This window comes from Phascolarctos cinereus, unplaced genomic scaffold (genome assembly GCF_003287225.1).
Source record: "Phascolarctos cinereus isolate Bilbo 61053 unplaced genomic scaffold, phaCin_HiC Scaffold_2;HRSCAF=192, whole genome shotgun sequence".
In the NCBI taxonomy this organism is placed as follows: Eukaryota; Metazoa; Chordata; class Mammalia; order Diprotodontia; family Phascolarctidae; genus Phascolarctos; species Phascolarctos cinereus.
The window spans coordinates 186,830,013-186,844,732 of NW_027555625.1; the positions used below are offsets into that span (position 1 = coordinate 186,830,013).

At 40.9% G+C, this 14,720-nt stretch overlaps 2 protein-coding genes across 4 annotated transcripts in view; one reads left to right on the top strand and one right to left on the bottom strand.

The window, feature by feature from the left end:
* Positions 1 to 6,764, bottom strand: part of SH3YL1 (SH3 and SYLF domain containing 1) — a 52,297-nt gene extending 45,533 nt beyond the window's left edge. Inside the window, exon 1 of one of the 2 annotated variants that reach the window (XM_020965866.2) lies at positions 6,666 to 6,764. In XM_020965866.2, coding sequence (XP_020821525.1) covers positions 6,666 to 6,684 — 19 coding nt within the window. In that variant the 5' untranslated portion in view covers positions 6,685 to 6,764. Of the gene's footprint in view, positions 1 to 6,139; positions 6,394 to 6,665 lie in introns of those variants that run through there. The other variant, XM_020965868.2, reaches the window with a different exon arrangement.
* Positions 6,765 to 14,449: 7,685 nt separating this feature from the next.
* ACP1 (acid phosphatase 1) overlaps positions 14,450 to 14,720 on the top strand; it is a 31,675-nt gene continuing 31,404 nt past the window's right edge. For both annotated transcript variants that reach the window (XM_020965857.2, XM_020965858.2), the window contains exon 1: positions 14,450 to 14,556. In XM_020965857.2, the coding sequence (XP_020821516.1) occupies positions 14,514 to 14,556 (43 nt within the window). In that variant the 5' untranslated portion in view covers positions 14,450 to 14,513. The remainder of the gene's footprint in view (positions 14,557 to 14,720) is intronic.

Consider the following 14,720-nt stretch of genomic DNA (forward strand, 5'->3'; position numbering starts at 1 on the left):
ATAATAAATTTAGGACTGAGGGGTCTCAGAGGACATCTAATGCAAGTCCTTCATTTTACAATTGAGGAGGTACAGAGAGGCTAAGTGACTTACCCAAGGACTCACAGATAGTAAGTGGCAGAGGAGGGATTTGAATAGAGGTCCTCAGACTCTAGAATCAGGAGTTATTTTGTGAACCACTTATTTATGATTGATTAACAGATGCGAGAACATTTGTATACTTTTGCAATAGGGGAACTGTCTAATGAAGGTCCAATCCTAGGAATATGCTAAGATTTGCCCTTCCCGGTGAGTTATACAGAACATTTGCAATATCCCCTGTCTGCTTTCAACTGACAACTTGGTTATCTTGGTTAACCTCCAATCATGGAGTGACTGAGAAGGGGTTGGTACTGTGGAGTGACAAAAAGTCTTCTCTTTGGACGAGGCATAGGGAGAACTTACAATGTAGGAGAGGCTGAGCTAGAATTGAATGTAAATACAAGTTTTAGGATGGATGATTTTACTTGTTTTTCTCTGATGGCTTCTGAGTGAACTTGGTAGTCTCCACCAAGGAGAAAATGATGGCCAGGGCTTGGAGTCATGAGGAACTCTTCTACCCCATGTGTTCTCTGGATATGTATCTCATTTTAAGTTTAAGCTCATTAACCTCGATGATCTTGTGTGCACAAGAGAAGAATGCACCCTTTGGTTTGGGGAGATAGTTTTGTATCTCCTGTCCTTTTTATGCCTTCTCAGTAAATACCCTTCTATAAAAAAATAAACAAATAAATAAAACCGAATTGATGTAAAATGGTCAGTCAACATTGGGAAATACACTGGATGGGGACTTAGGAGTAACAGTTCCTGAAGAGTACCTCATGCTAGAATCTTAAGATGAGAAGTAAATTTCCCTCTGGTTCCCAATCCACCCACGAGAGTGGGAATTATAGCTCAGTGCTTACTGAGGTGCTATTGTTGAATATTTTCAGTTGTATCCAACTCTTCACAACTCCATTTGGGGTTTTCTTGACAAAAATAATGGAGTGGTTTGCCATTTCCTTCTCCAGTGTACTTTATAGGTAAGGAAACTGAGACAAACAGGGTTAAGTGACTTATTTTGGGTCACACAGCTAGTATCTGAAGTCAGATTTGAATTCAGGAAGATGAGTCTTCCTGACTCCAGGGACTGCACTCTATCCATTACGACACCTAGCTGCTCTATTGAGGTGGTACACACTAATAACTTTTTTTTTTATATTATACTACTCATGTATAAAAATGAATATCTCAACCTACCTATGCCTTTTCACCCCACTTCATGAGAAGTCACTAAGCTTATTCAAAAGCTTCAGTACAATTAGCTGTGTGGAAGAGGTAAAATTAGTCTCTTCATTAGAGACATTATTATAGCAGAAATAAACTTGAACCCACAATGAGGAAATACCTGGGTTAGAACCCTGCCTCTAATGCTTACTAACTATTTGGCAATAGTCATGGTCATAATCCCTCTGGACCTTTGCCCTCATCTATAAAATGAGGGTGTTAGATGAGAGTCTCTAAAGAACCTTTCAGCTCTCAATCCTATTATCATCTGGTTTAGAAATGGGAACTTAAAACAAGCAATTAGAAAGAATAACACAGCAATACCTCAGTTAGCCAGAGATCAACTCTTTTGGCAACCTGAAACATCTGAAACAGCTCAAATCTAGAAATGAAAAAAGACAGAGACAGAAAAGAAATCAGCGGATTGCAGAAAGGGTAGCAGAAATTAAAAGTAGAAGCAGGTGACTAGCCTCTTTATTAAGAGAATCACACAATGTTAGATCTAGAAGGGACTAGAGAGACATCTAATCCAATCTCTTCATTTTACACAGAGGGAAAACAAAGCTTAGAAAGGTCATGACTTCCCAAGGTCAGAGGGTTGAAGTCAGTATTTGACCCCAGATTTTTTTTACTTCAAGCTCAGTATTATTTCTACTCCTGAGAGCTGGTTTGTTGTTATTGTTATTCTTTGCTTTTAAACCAAAAAGATCTAGTTTTTTAAAAAAAACAGTAGAAAGTATACATTTGTGATGGAACCATTATGCCCCTGTAACAGCAGGGTTGGAACAAAGAAACACCAGGTATGGGATTGTTCAACTGTATTAGGCCTTAATTCTATTCTGTTCTATTGTATGTGCCTTAATTAAAAATCCCTAAAGGTCTCACTATAGAGTGCAATAATATATATTAGTAATAATGACCCTAAATCATAAGAAACCCTATTATATTCAGAACACCATTTAAGAAGGCAGAGAATTATGAAACACCTTTTACAATGATTTTCATAGTATTGTAGATTTAGACCTGAAAAGATCTTTTAGTCATCTGGTGCAGTCCCTCCATTTTACAAAAGAGGATCTAAGGCTTAGAGAAATTAAGCGACAGACCAGAGTTACAGTGGTACTAGATGGGAGAACTGGGATTCAAATGCAGGTCCACTGATTCCAAATCCTGCATGCTTTTTCCTGCACCCAGCTCATTCCCATCCTATTTTTAACTGAGTCCAATCCAAAGCACATGGCTTGGTCTCCTAAGAGGAAAAGGAAATGGCACCTTTGGCTAACCCCTGCAGGACCTACACCTGCATTCCCCGAGATCAAACCTGCTCAAGGGAGAATCATCACAATATAGTAGAAAGAGCCCTGGATTTGAAGTCAGATTTTAATCTCAGTTCTTCCACTCTAGTATTTGTAGGACTGGGTGAGTTACCTATTCGCCTTTTTGGATTATCAGTTTTCCCTTTATAAAATGAGAGAGTTGGGCCAGGTTATCTCTGAGGTCACTTTTCAGCTCTAAATCCCATGATTGAAAATAAGGATTCACCAGGAGTTGGAAATAATAAATTGGTGAAGTTATTAGAAATGAACCAAATAAAGCTGTGTTTGAACAAGATCAGAGGAGCACTCTTGGAGCAAAGAACAAACTACACAAATCCATCATTGGAAATAACTAGTTATTTGTAAATATAAATGAAAACAATATAAGCAGAAACAGTGACACACAAAATGAATACAAAGGATCAGTCATATGACTTAGATCTGAAGGGGCTTTAGATATCATCTAGTCAATCCCCCTCGTTTTACAGATGAGGAAGATGAAACTCAGAGATGGGAAGACATTTGTGCAAAGTCCTGTAAATAGTAAACAGCAGTGTCAAGATTTGAACCCCCATTTCCTGACTCCAATTCCTCATTATTTCCACTCTACCACATTGTCACACCCAGCAACATTGTTTAAAAAAGAAAAAGAGAACAGAAACATAAGGATATGCAAAAGGAAGTGTCTTATGAGACTCTTATAATGATCAAGGCAGAATCTAGGTTGGATTCCACATCTCAAGAGGACCAAGGCAACTTGGGCAGAACTCAAAGGAAAACACATGTTGTTACTAATGGTTTGGAAACAAAGAATTAGGAAATATTTTAGACTACAGTTATTCATAGTAGGACTGTAGGGAAAATGAACCTGAGAGATGACTAATAGTCTTCAAATAAGACAATTATCTTGCATTTGCTTAGCACTTCAAAGCACTTCTTGAGTATCATTTTCATTTGATCTTTTCAACAACCCTGCAAGATGGGAAAAGCAGTATAATGCAGATCCCACCTATGACACTTAGTAACTGTGTGATCTTGAGCAAGTCACTTGGCCTGTTTTCTACAGTTTCCTCAACCATAAAATGAGGATTATAACGGCACTTATTTCCCGGGGTTTTTATGAGGATTAAAAATGAGATAATATTTATAAAACACTAGTGCCTGATACATAGTAGGTGCTATATAAATGTTACTATCATCATCATCCCCATTTACCAGATGAAGAAACTGATTCAAAAAGAACAAATGACTGGCTCAAGTTCATGTGTTACAAAAGAGCAGAACAAGGAATAAAATCTAGGATGCCTCATTTCCAGTCCAGTATTTTCTGGTATGGCATGTTGCCACCCAATTTATCCAGAAGATCTTGTGACCAGCTATTCTCCATCTCTACTGAAAACCAAAAAAGAATTGGATTTAAACTTTAATAGCATTTAAAAAGAAAAATTTCCAAACTGTTGGGGATTTTGCAACATTCAGATGAGTGATCAAGGCAGGTTATATAATTGTCTTTTTAGGGAAAATGATAACATAATCTATTTTAGATGGATAAATTCTCATCTACTTAGAATGTTCTAGATATGGACTTGGCTTATAGGAGTAGAAAGTTTTAGAGCATAGATTCCTTTCCACAGCTAGAAGTCTGTAGAACTGGAATATTCTCCAAGAAAGGAATAATAGCAAACACTGTGTTTAGGTAATTAAGAATTCAACATTCTCTGGTTTTGAGTTGCAGAAACTGTTTCCATAATTATGATTCATGACTTGACTATCTAAAAGATGTATAGCACATGTCTGTAATAGCTATTTTGTTTTTCTTGTTTTCTCAAGGGGTGGGGTGATTGAGAAGTAAAAAATGTGACTGAAAATGAAATTTAATTTAAAAAAAATATATAGCTAAAACTACCTATAGACATGGGCAAAGTGAGCAACAGCTGTCAACAGAACATGGTCCATGGAACAAAAAGAGCTAGAACAGTGTTTCAGAGTCGGAAGGAGTCCTAAGAGTTCATTTGTTCCAAAAGCTTCTTTCTGGAGACAATGAAACCAGGATCCAAGATCATGATCAGACAGCCAGCACAGTAAAAGAGGAAGAATTTGAAGTCATGTCTTTGAAAGGCAAATCTGTTCATTTCCCACTACACCTTCCAGCCTCTAACTCACAGATGCCCTTTTAACCTATATCAGTTCTCCCATACTGAGAAACCAAAGCTTTATTTCTATTTAATGGAATCTCTTGTGAGTGAAAACTGCTTTAAATAAAACCAACAGCTCAACTCATGGTAGGGAAGGGTTTGTTTTGGTTTGTTTGTGTTTTAAATCTGCATTCAGAAAAAAAGGGACAGTGTATGTACATGTTGCTGTTACAGAAAGGTTCCTTAAATAAGCATGAACTCATTGCCACCAAGCTGCCCTTCCCACTTAATAAATTTAAACATGACAAACAGGATGGAAGCTATAACTTACTTTGGTTGTTTTAAGCTCCAACACAGTAATTTGAAAACACTTTAGTAGTTAGTCACCCTCCCAAACATTTCAATAAAGAACAGAACAGCAGAGTAAATACCACTTTAAACCAGTAACTTGTGATTTCCCTGAACTATATAAGCACACATTTTGAGTAAATCATTATTAATGCAAGCATTTTCTTATTTATCATTCCAAATACACACAAAAGCAAGCTTTCTAAATGGGTATGTCACAAGGCAAAAGCAAAAAACATAAAGATAAATAATGCAAACAAAAACACCTTGATTCTGTTGCTTCAACAAAATCAGCATAGAATAATTATGACAACAGAATAAAGCCAACCAGAACAAGCATTTTCTGATGTTCATCCTGATAAGGGAAATTCATATCTCCTTATCAAAAGAACCATTAATTCTAGTACATTGGAAGGCAAGTACTAGATTTAGTGAGACCAAGATATGTATAAAGACAACACCGTGTACTTTATAGCTATCTTAATGACCTGCTTTCAAGAAGCTTACAATCTATTGGGAGAGAGAACCAAGAAACTTCTTAAACCCCTTCCAGCTTTAAAATCCTAAGGTTCTGTGAAAGCTTCGAGACATGCAGGCCAATAATCACAATGATAATGATAATAATAATAACGATAATACAGGAGAGAAATGTAACTAAAAATATTTAGGGAGTTATTAGCCAACATTTCATGAAGGAAAGCAAAGTCTCATATAAATTCGTTGCAAATAAAGCATTAGTATTCAAAACATCAATTATTCTCTCCCCCCAAGATGTTAAGCCACAAAAAAAAAGAAAAAGAAAAAAAAGTTAAGCCCACCATGGATCCTGGAATTCTCCTTAGTTTGGGAAGCATTTCACATGCACAAAGTTTACACAGTTTGAGAAAGATTTCAAAAGGTTGAGAAACAATACCGTAATCATCAACATAAAGAACCCAAAGGAAATTAGCCCTCAAGCCCCTACACCGTCGCGCACAACTCTCTGCTGAGTCAAGTTAATATTCTAATATTCACTGCCCAATGAGCTGTACTTACTTGTGACTCCCAGAACTCGAAGCACAGCCCCAAAATATGCAGAAAGGAAGAGGAAAAAGTTCGCTCTGCTCTTGCTGAGGCTCTGCTCAGCTCCGCCTCCCAAAAGAAGGGAAGGTCCTCTGAGATCTGCATACCTGGAGCAGGTAAAGGCACAGGGACACACCTGACCTCTGCCTAAACTTCCTGGCCAGTAAATAGTCCTGGGTGAAAGAACTATTTGTTACGCTGGTCAGGTACTCAGCTTGATTTGATACATACCTCTCCCTTTCAGCTCTAAATCTAGGATGCTAAAATCTTTCCCACACCTTTCCACCCCCCGCCATTTATTTTAAGTCGGGCAAATCTCGTAGGCACACCACTGATTCCTTTTATAACGCGAAGGGCCGATCCACCTCTCCACTCCAGGGATTTGCGACAGTTTGGCGAAGAGAAAACTAGGAAGGAGATAGAGCCTATATGAAAACCTTCCTTATAAAATAAAACGAAAAACAAGTATGAACTGTTCCAGCTAGGTTTGTATACCTACCTGCACTTAGAGCTTCCATTTCTCGGTGGCTTCAGAACTCCACTTCCCCAAAACGAGGAAGAGTTAAGGGGGTAAAAGAGTTAGGTAGGACGGGCAAGCACTGGGAGGAGCAATGGGGTAAAAGAAAGGAAAAGGACTAGGGCCAATGGGTTGGTGTCTGGAACCCATGGAAAGTAGGTACAGGGAGGAGCCAATTACTACCGCAGTCTAGGAGCAGGTATGGGCTCTGATCAATAGAATCCATTCTTTTGATCATGTTCCCAAGGTGAAATGCTTGGATTATCCTTTTGTGTGCTTCACAATAGTTGAATATTACTAAAAAGCCTTAACTGTATGTATTGAAAAGATTAAAAAGGTGGCTCCCTTTGTTTTGTTTTCCTCCAGAGAACTTATCTTCAGAAGTAGAGGTTATATTTATCTAATCTTTGTCTCTACCATAGCATCTAACAAACTTAAGCAATAAGATATGATAGCTTTCTTCATTTTTGCCTAACTTTTCTCTAAGACAATGTGTGTAAGCACATTTAAACTAAGCACCATATGATTTTAAGCTATCATTAAATAATAACTACCAGTAACTTGGGAAATAATAGAATTTCTGTCAGAGAAAGGCAGGCAAATGTGGAAATGTTGAATGAATGAATAACTAGAGATGCTTGACCTTGGGGGATCATTTTCCTTCTACGGTCCTGTGTCCATGTATGTTAAATGGAAACAAATATTTTAACTATTTACCTCGTAGGGTTGTTCAGTTCAACAAATATTTATTAATACTTGTAAATATTTATTATCCATGGTATGAAAGACAGTAGGGCAGGGAAGCTTCTCAGTGGATAGAATGCAGGGTCTGAAGTCAAGAAGACTCATCTTCCTGAGTTCAAATCTGGCCTCAGACACTTACTAGCTCTGTCACTTAATCTTGTTTGCCTCAGTTCCCCCACTGTTTAAAAAAAAAGCCAACTAGAGAAGGAAATGGTAAACTACTTCAATATTTTTAGTAAGAAAACCACAAATGGCTTCACAAAGAGATGGGACTGAACATTTTGTCAGGAGCTACTGTTATATTGTCTGGAAAACAAAAGAAAACAACGCATTTTAAGCCTTAAATGACCTATATTCAATGATACAATGGAAAATGGCTGGAGGGGAAGTTGGAAAACTTGAGTTTAAATTCCTCCTCAGCCTCCAGCCAATCACTTCATTTTCTTTGGCCCTCACTTTCCTCATCTGGAAGGAGGAGGGAGTGGTTTGGATTGGATGGCATCTAAATTTCACTCCAGATATAGGTCCTAGTTAAAGGGTTACCTTGAAGGAACTTCAGAGGAGGGCCTGATTGGTTTGGTCATAGATATCTGGCCCTGCACGAGTGTGTGTGTGTGTTAACATCTTCAACATCTAAGGTACCATACAGTTCTTTTAGTGCCTGCTCTTATCTATTGGGGGAAGCACCATCAGTCAACCAGCAAGTATTTATTAAGCAAGTATATTATTAAGTATGTCACAGGCACTGTGTTAGATACTAGGGATACAAACACAATGAATGAAACTCTCCTACTTACAAAGAAATCACATTCTAAAGGAGACAACAAGGACAAATATACTTATATACAAAATAAATAGAGACAAGGGCATATATAAGTATATATTGTCAACCTCCAGAGTTCAGTCTAAGAAAGACAGAATCAGGCTGTATGGCCATTTATTTCTCATTTCTCTCAAAGTAGGCAGGCACACATATAAATGGCAGTCAGCAACTGAGCTTACTTGGGGGTCAGGCTGCACAGTTTATATATCCTTCCAACAGGGGCTGATGTCACTCCATCATTTCACTTCTGTACCGGAAAAAAAATATATCTATGTATATCTGAAGAGGACTAGGGGTTTTGGGGTGCTGGGACCCCAAGATCGCGGTACCGGGCCCTGTTGAATGAATTCAACTCAAATCTTCTTCAGCCAGAGAAAAAGTTTATTAGTGATAAATCACATAGGCCAGATGATGCCCATAAGGACAGGTGGGCATGAGAAAGGCTCAGCCTTTGGGGCATGAGAGATTCTCAGCCAGGTGATGCCCATAAAGATGAGTGGGCATGAGAAGTTCTCAGCCTTTTGAGTGTGAGATTCTCAGCCTCTGAATGAGGGCCAAGGTGGATCTTAAATACTAAAGTAACTTTGGGTGGCCAGAGAAGGGGGTTGGGAAAAGGGTCTAGGTAAGAATTCTAATTGGGGAGGTCAGAGAGATTGAATAGACAATGGGAATAGATAATGGAGGGAACAGGAAGGCAGAAGTTTGAAAGGCATCTGCACAAAATCAAGGTGGGGCTAGGACTTTCAAAAGGAGAAAAAGGAAGTCTATAAGGAAGGCCTTTCTGGGGCCTATAGACAAAAGGGAGCCTAAGGTTTTCAAAGGGATATGAGGGGAGTCGATTAGGCAATTTGAAGGTTTAAGGGTTTTCAAGGGAGATGAGGCTCTGGGGCCTGTGAGTCAGATTCCCTTTGGGGCAAAGGGTGAAGATCTTGGTTTGGGCCCCACCCCCATCATATCTGTATCTATATCTATATATCGACACCAGACCACCCCCAGCTATACCAGACCACTCCCAGCCTTGGGCCATCTAGAAAAAAGAATCTGTCCCCACCCAAGTTTGAGCAGAACACAATGGCTTTAGATTAAATTCCTTGTATGCTTGGGTTGGGGCTGACCATTTTAAGGAGAGTCAATGCAATCTCATTTCCTGTAATGTCCTTCTGAAGAAAAACCAAACTTAAAAGTTAGGACTTTGGGAGAGGGGAGGAGCTCTGAATCTCCCCAAGATATTGGTTATTAATAATCATTTTCACAACATAGAATCAATATAAAGAGAATACAAATGAATACAAAAGTGTTAAATAAAAGGTAGTTGGAGAGAGATGACCAGTAAAGGTAAGGGAATCAGGAAAGTCTTCAGGTAAAAGATGGTATTGAATACCTTTAATAGGTTTGGAGGATGTCCACGCTCTGTGGAAATGGCTCCTGTCCACCAAAGGTATTCTTCCAAATGTGAGGAGGGGCCTTCTGCACCCCAGTTCATTTAGCCACTAATAGATTAACTTTTACACAGAAATATTTACTTCAAAAGGAAAAATCACATGTATACAAACATACCTCTCAACACATGGGAAGCATAATACTCCTTCCCTCTTTTACCAATTTAGTCTCTGGGGAGGGTAAGAGAATTATGTTTATAGATTAGCTCAGGTCCTATAGAGTCCCAGCCTCTAGTCAACAACCCTCCTCAGGCTTGACAAGTCTTAAGCACCCTAGCATCTCAGGGTTTCCTTTCGCAGATGCTTGACTGCAGCATCTCTCCTAGTTCCAAGGTCATCATGGCTTGAATTCCCAAGTCCTGTAAGGATAACTTTTGACCTGCGACTGAGGACAAACAAGACAGGACATAAGCAACCACACCAACCCCTCCCACACTCCCAGCCAGGGGTAAAAGAGGGAGCAAGAGAGAGCAAGAGAAGACAGTCCTGTTGCAGTTTGGGGTGCTGGGAACCCCAAAATGCAGGAGTACAGGGGGGTCTGCCTCAAAAGGATTCAACCACTCAAGCTTACTTTAAGTCAGAGTAGTGATGTTTTATTATAACATCAGTTAGGTGGGCAAGATTCCAAGTATTATAATGCCAAGAAAAGACTGTGAGAAGGTCTGGATGGGATTAAGGAGTGGCAAGCAGCTTGGCATAGCCCAGGTGCAGACAATGAAAGGAGTTAAGTGGTCATGGTAGGGTATGGACCCAAGCTGAGACCTTCACCCCTTACCCCATAAAGAATTTGGGTCCCATTTGTCTAGGATTTGAATTCTCCCACTGGATCAAGGAAGTCTCTGGTGTTCCCCTGAGTCTATAGTCCCATCAATTGGCTTTTTGTTATCACCTATGCCCAATCTCCCAATTCTGTTACCCTTAACCTAGCCTACCCCTCCATTGTCTTACCACCCTATGGTCTCTGGCTACTTCTCACCCTTGACCCTATTTAGATCCCATTCTCAACCTCCTAGTCACTCCCATCAAGAGCCTTCCTAGATGTCTCCCACAGTCTTTCTGCATATAAGGTCCATCTTGTCTCCATTAAGGTGTTCAGATTCCTTAAGAATAGCTTACAATAGCTTGCAAATGTTCAGAGTCCTTAAGAGTCTGGCCAATATGGCCATCTTTAATAAACCTTGTCTCTGGCCAAAAGAAGGCGTGGGTCAATTCATTTGGGCAGGACCCGCTTGTCATGATTTCAAGGTCCCAGCACCCCTAAACTTCTAGACCTCATCAGTCAGAGAGCCACAGTGAAAGGGCAATTAAAAGGACTGCTGAAAATACCTAGGTGGAAATGTGTGGGAAAGTTCAGGGGCAAAGACATGGTCTTTTCCTTCTAGGGTCCAGGTCCCATTCCACTTCACTTCTTTTCTCACTGTTTCAATTCATGGGGTATCCATGCTGTGGGCCAACTGTGATCTTTCCCTTCTGGACACAGTAAAAAGGTGAAAAGAAACCTCCAGTTTTAAAGACACATAACCAATCAAAGGCTTCCAACACTGCAGAGGCTTCCCTGTTAGTTAATCTGGGGCATGATCTAAATGCCATCAAGGGCACCTCCATGTTAGTCAAACTGGACATGCCCAGACAAGCCTGGGTCACATGTGCTTAAAGGAAATTGATTTGGCAGCTACGTGGAACACAGACTGAAGTGGGGAGAAACTTGAGGCAGGGAGAATATTTAAGATGACTTGATCCTTCCATCCTTGGTAACTATCATTGATCTTTTTTGCCCTGTGTGGCTAAATTCTTTGAGAAGGTAGTCTATAAATGATGCCTCCACTTTCCTCTGATCTCATCATGCCATCAAAATTTTCTCCAAAATTACTAATCTCTTAATTGCTGTAAATAAGGTGAATTTTAGTGGATGTAAAATGGATTTTTTGTTATTCTTTCTTAAAGTTTTCTTCCCAGGATCCATAGCCATAACAATCTCTACTTCCCAGGTGTTAGATATGAGTTCTCACAATCATGTTCAAAACAGTTTCTACTATGCTTGCGCAGTAGGTATAGGGATGAAGAGATGTAAAATTGTGAGACTATTTCTGGCAATATGCCTTCTTTGTCTGTTGCCCTATAAAGCAAGTGGGCATTGGTCAGTGACTGGGGACCCCCATAAGGGTGAATGTGTAGGCTGAATGCTGTTCCGGCCTTAATCTGCATGTTTATCTCAACTGGCCTCCATTGAGGCTTGAGGGGATTTAGGGAAGAGCACAAGTCGTGCTGGTCTCCACTGATCCCATGGAGGCAATGGGTAGTTGCCCCCCCTTCACCCCAGCCCCTGTGAAAAGGGTTGTTAGGGAATGCTGTAGGAGTTGTTGCTCCCATTATCAGCAAACTCCCTTTGAGAATACTAGACTAGAATAAAGCTTATTTAACCCCTTATTATGACTCCATTCCTGTCTTCCTGTCTGACAGGATCAAAGCCAACCTGCAAATGAGATAGGTGCTAGAAGCCCTCCTGTGTCTATTTCCTAAGAAATAGAGTAGTCAGTGTGTTTATTTGTTTAATAATTGCCAAATCCAATGGCCTTTTCTTAGTTCTTCTTGACCTCTCTGTAACTTTTAACATTATTGATCATCCTTTTCTCCTTTAATACTCTCTTCTTTCCAGGTTTTTAGAATACTCCTCTTTCCTGGTTCACCTATCAGTCCACTGCTCATTTTCTTTGCTGTCTCACTATTCAAGTCATTCTTTTTAACTATATGGATCTGTCCTAGGCCCTTCTCTGTTTTCCCTCTATGCTACTTCATTCGGTGACTTTATCAGCTCTCATGGATTTAATGATCCATTATGCTGATGATTTTTAAATGTATATATCTTGCCCTAACTTCTGGGCTGACCTCCAACCTTCCATCTCCTTTCAAACATCTTGAACTGGATATCTAGCTCCACCCCCTCCCCCCACTTTCCCTATTAGTAATAAATGGCACAACTACCCTGCCAGTCTATCAGGTTCACAGCTAAAAACTCCTCTCTCAAACCCTCCCTCCCACATCCAAACCATTGTCAAAGCTTATCAATTTAATCTTTGTAATATGTCTGGAACATGCCTTCTCGTGTCTGATACTTCTACTACCTTTGTTGCAGGCCCTTATCTCCTCACATTTACCCCATTGAAATATTCTGTTGATTGGTTTTTCTGTCATAAGTCTCTCCCTAGTCAAGTCCATCTTCTATTCAGTTGCCAAAGTGTTTTCCCTAAACTACAGGTCTCACCATGTCATTGTCCTCCAAAAACTCCAAGGACTCCCTGTCACCAGATAGAAAATCCTGTTTGCCTGGTTCAAAGATCTTTATAACCTAGCTGCTCCCGCTCCCTGACCCTTTCCCAGCCTCGCAGTTTTCTTACTTCTCATTTCTTTGCCTCCTGACACTGGCCTCATTACTCCTCACACAAGATGTTATCTTCACCACTCTAGGCAAGCTCTCTGGCAGTCAGTCCCCTATACCCTGAATGCTCTCCCTTCTAATCTTTGCCTTTAGGCTTCCTTCAAATCCTAATTAAAATTTCATCTTCTACAAGAAGTTTTTCCTATCTCCTTTTAATTTTTGAGCTTTCTGTCCTTTAATTCCTTCTTATTGACTCTGTATACATCTTGTCTTTATATATTTGTTTGCCTGTTGTTTCTTCCACTGGGATGTAGGGTATGTTCAGGGAAGGCTAGTACCTCTAGTGTGAGGGCTGCTTTCCACCTTTGGTGTCCATCTGATCCACCTAACTCTCATCTGTGGCTCCAAAAAGCCATAGGATGCACACCTGTGCAGGGCCACACCCTGGTAAACTGTTTGGGCAGGCAGGCTAAACTAGGTACGGGGTAACCAAGGGGGTCTCAAACCCCTGGGTGAGTTGGGGCACTTCCTCTGGTAAAATGGGTGGATGAGAACAATTTGTTCCAAAGGCCATGAAGCAGGTGCTGTGGGGCACTTAGATCTTTGTTAGACACTGAAGATGCCAAGGTCATCCACTGCATCTCCAGCCATCACCAGTTATCTTGACTCTGTCCTGCCACTGGACTGTGATGACTCTGGAAGAGAGAATGAGGCCAACAACTTTGTGCAACTACACTTCACTTAGATCCAGTCTATGCACCAATCAAAAGACATCACCCATACCATTAAAAAAAACAACAACAGGCAGCTCCCACTAGATTGTAAGCTCCTTGAGAGCAGGCACTGTCTAAACTCTTTTTGTAACCCCAGACCTTAGGACAGTGCCCAACACATAGTAGGTGCTTTATTCAAGCCAAAGACACAATTAATTTGGCAATTAAAGTATGATTGGTAATTGCAGAGAGAGCAGCTTCTGTCCAGTTATGAGGTAGGGAAAGCTTTTGAGAGATAGGTTCTAAACTAAGGGGCAGAGCCCTCCACGTAGTCCTCTTCCTGGCTGCCCTCCGCTCGTTTCACTATGTCTAGGCAAACAGCCGTTGCACACAGGGGCTCCTAGCTTCCCTGGACATCTAGCCAGGAGGTCCAGAGGAAGATGAGTCGGCTTCTACGCGTAGCTAAGGCACCCAGCGGTAAGCTGGCAGTCTGATTAGTTTTGACAAGAGATTCTCAGCACGCAGCAGGGGACTGGGCGGATCCTTCCTCTCCCTCCCGCTCTCTCTCCCGACAGGGAGGGAAAACGACGACCAATAAGCAACCTCGGCGCCTCCACCAGGGCGGAGCTTGACAACGCTGTGCCTCACTACTACGCACTGCGCACGCTCTGTATTCTTGCGCCGGTTCCGGTTAGTGGACCGGAAGTGAGGAAGACCTGCAGTAGGAAATTAAAAATGGCCGCAGAGGGAACGAGGTCTGTGCTGTTCGTGTGTCTGGGTAAGAAAGTGCTGCCTCCTCCTCCCCCCCTCCATCTTTGGGTTCTGCTGGATGATGAGGAAAGTAGCTCTGAGATCTCCGTGTCCTGGTCTTAGAGAGGGATACCCCGGCATCGCCATTCCACCCCTCCTCTCTCTGTCCTGAGGGGCTTTCTCTCCCTGCTC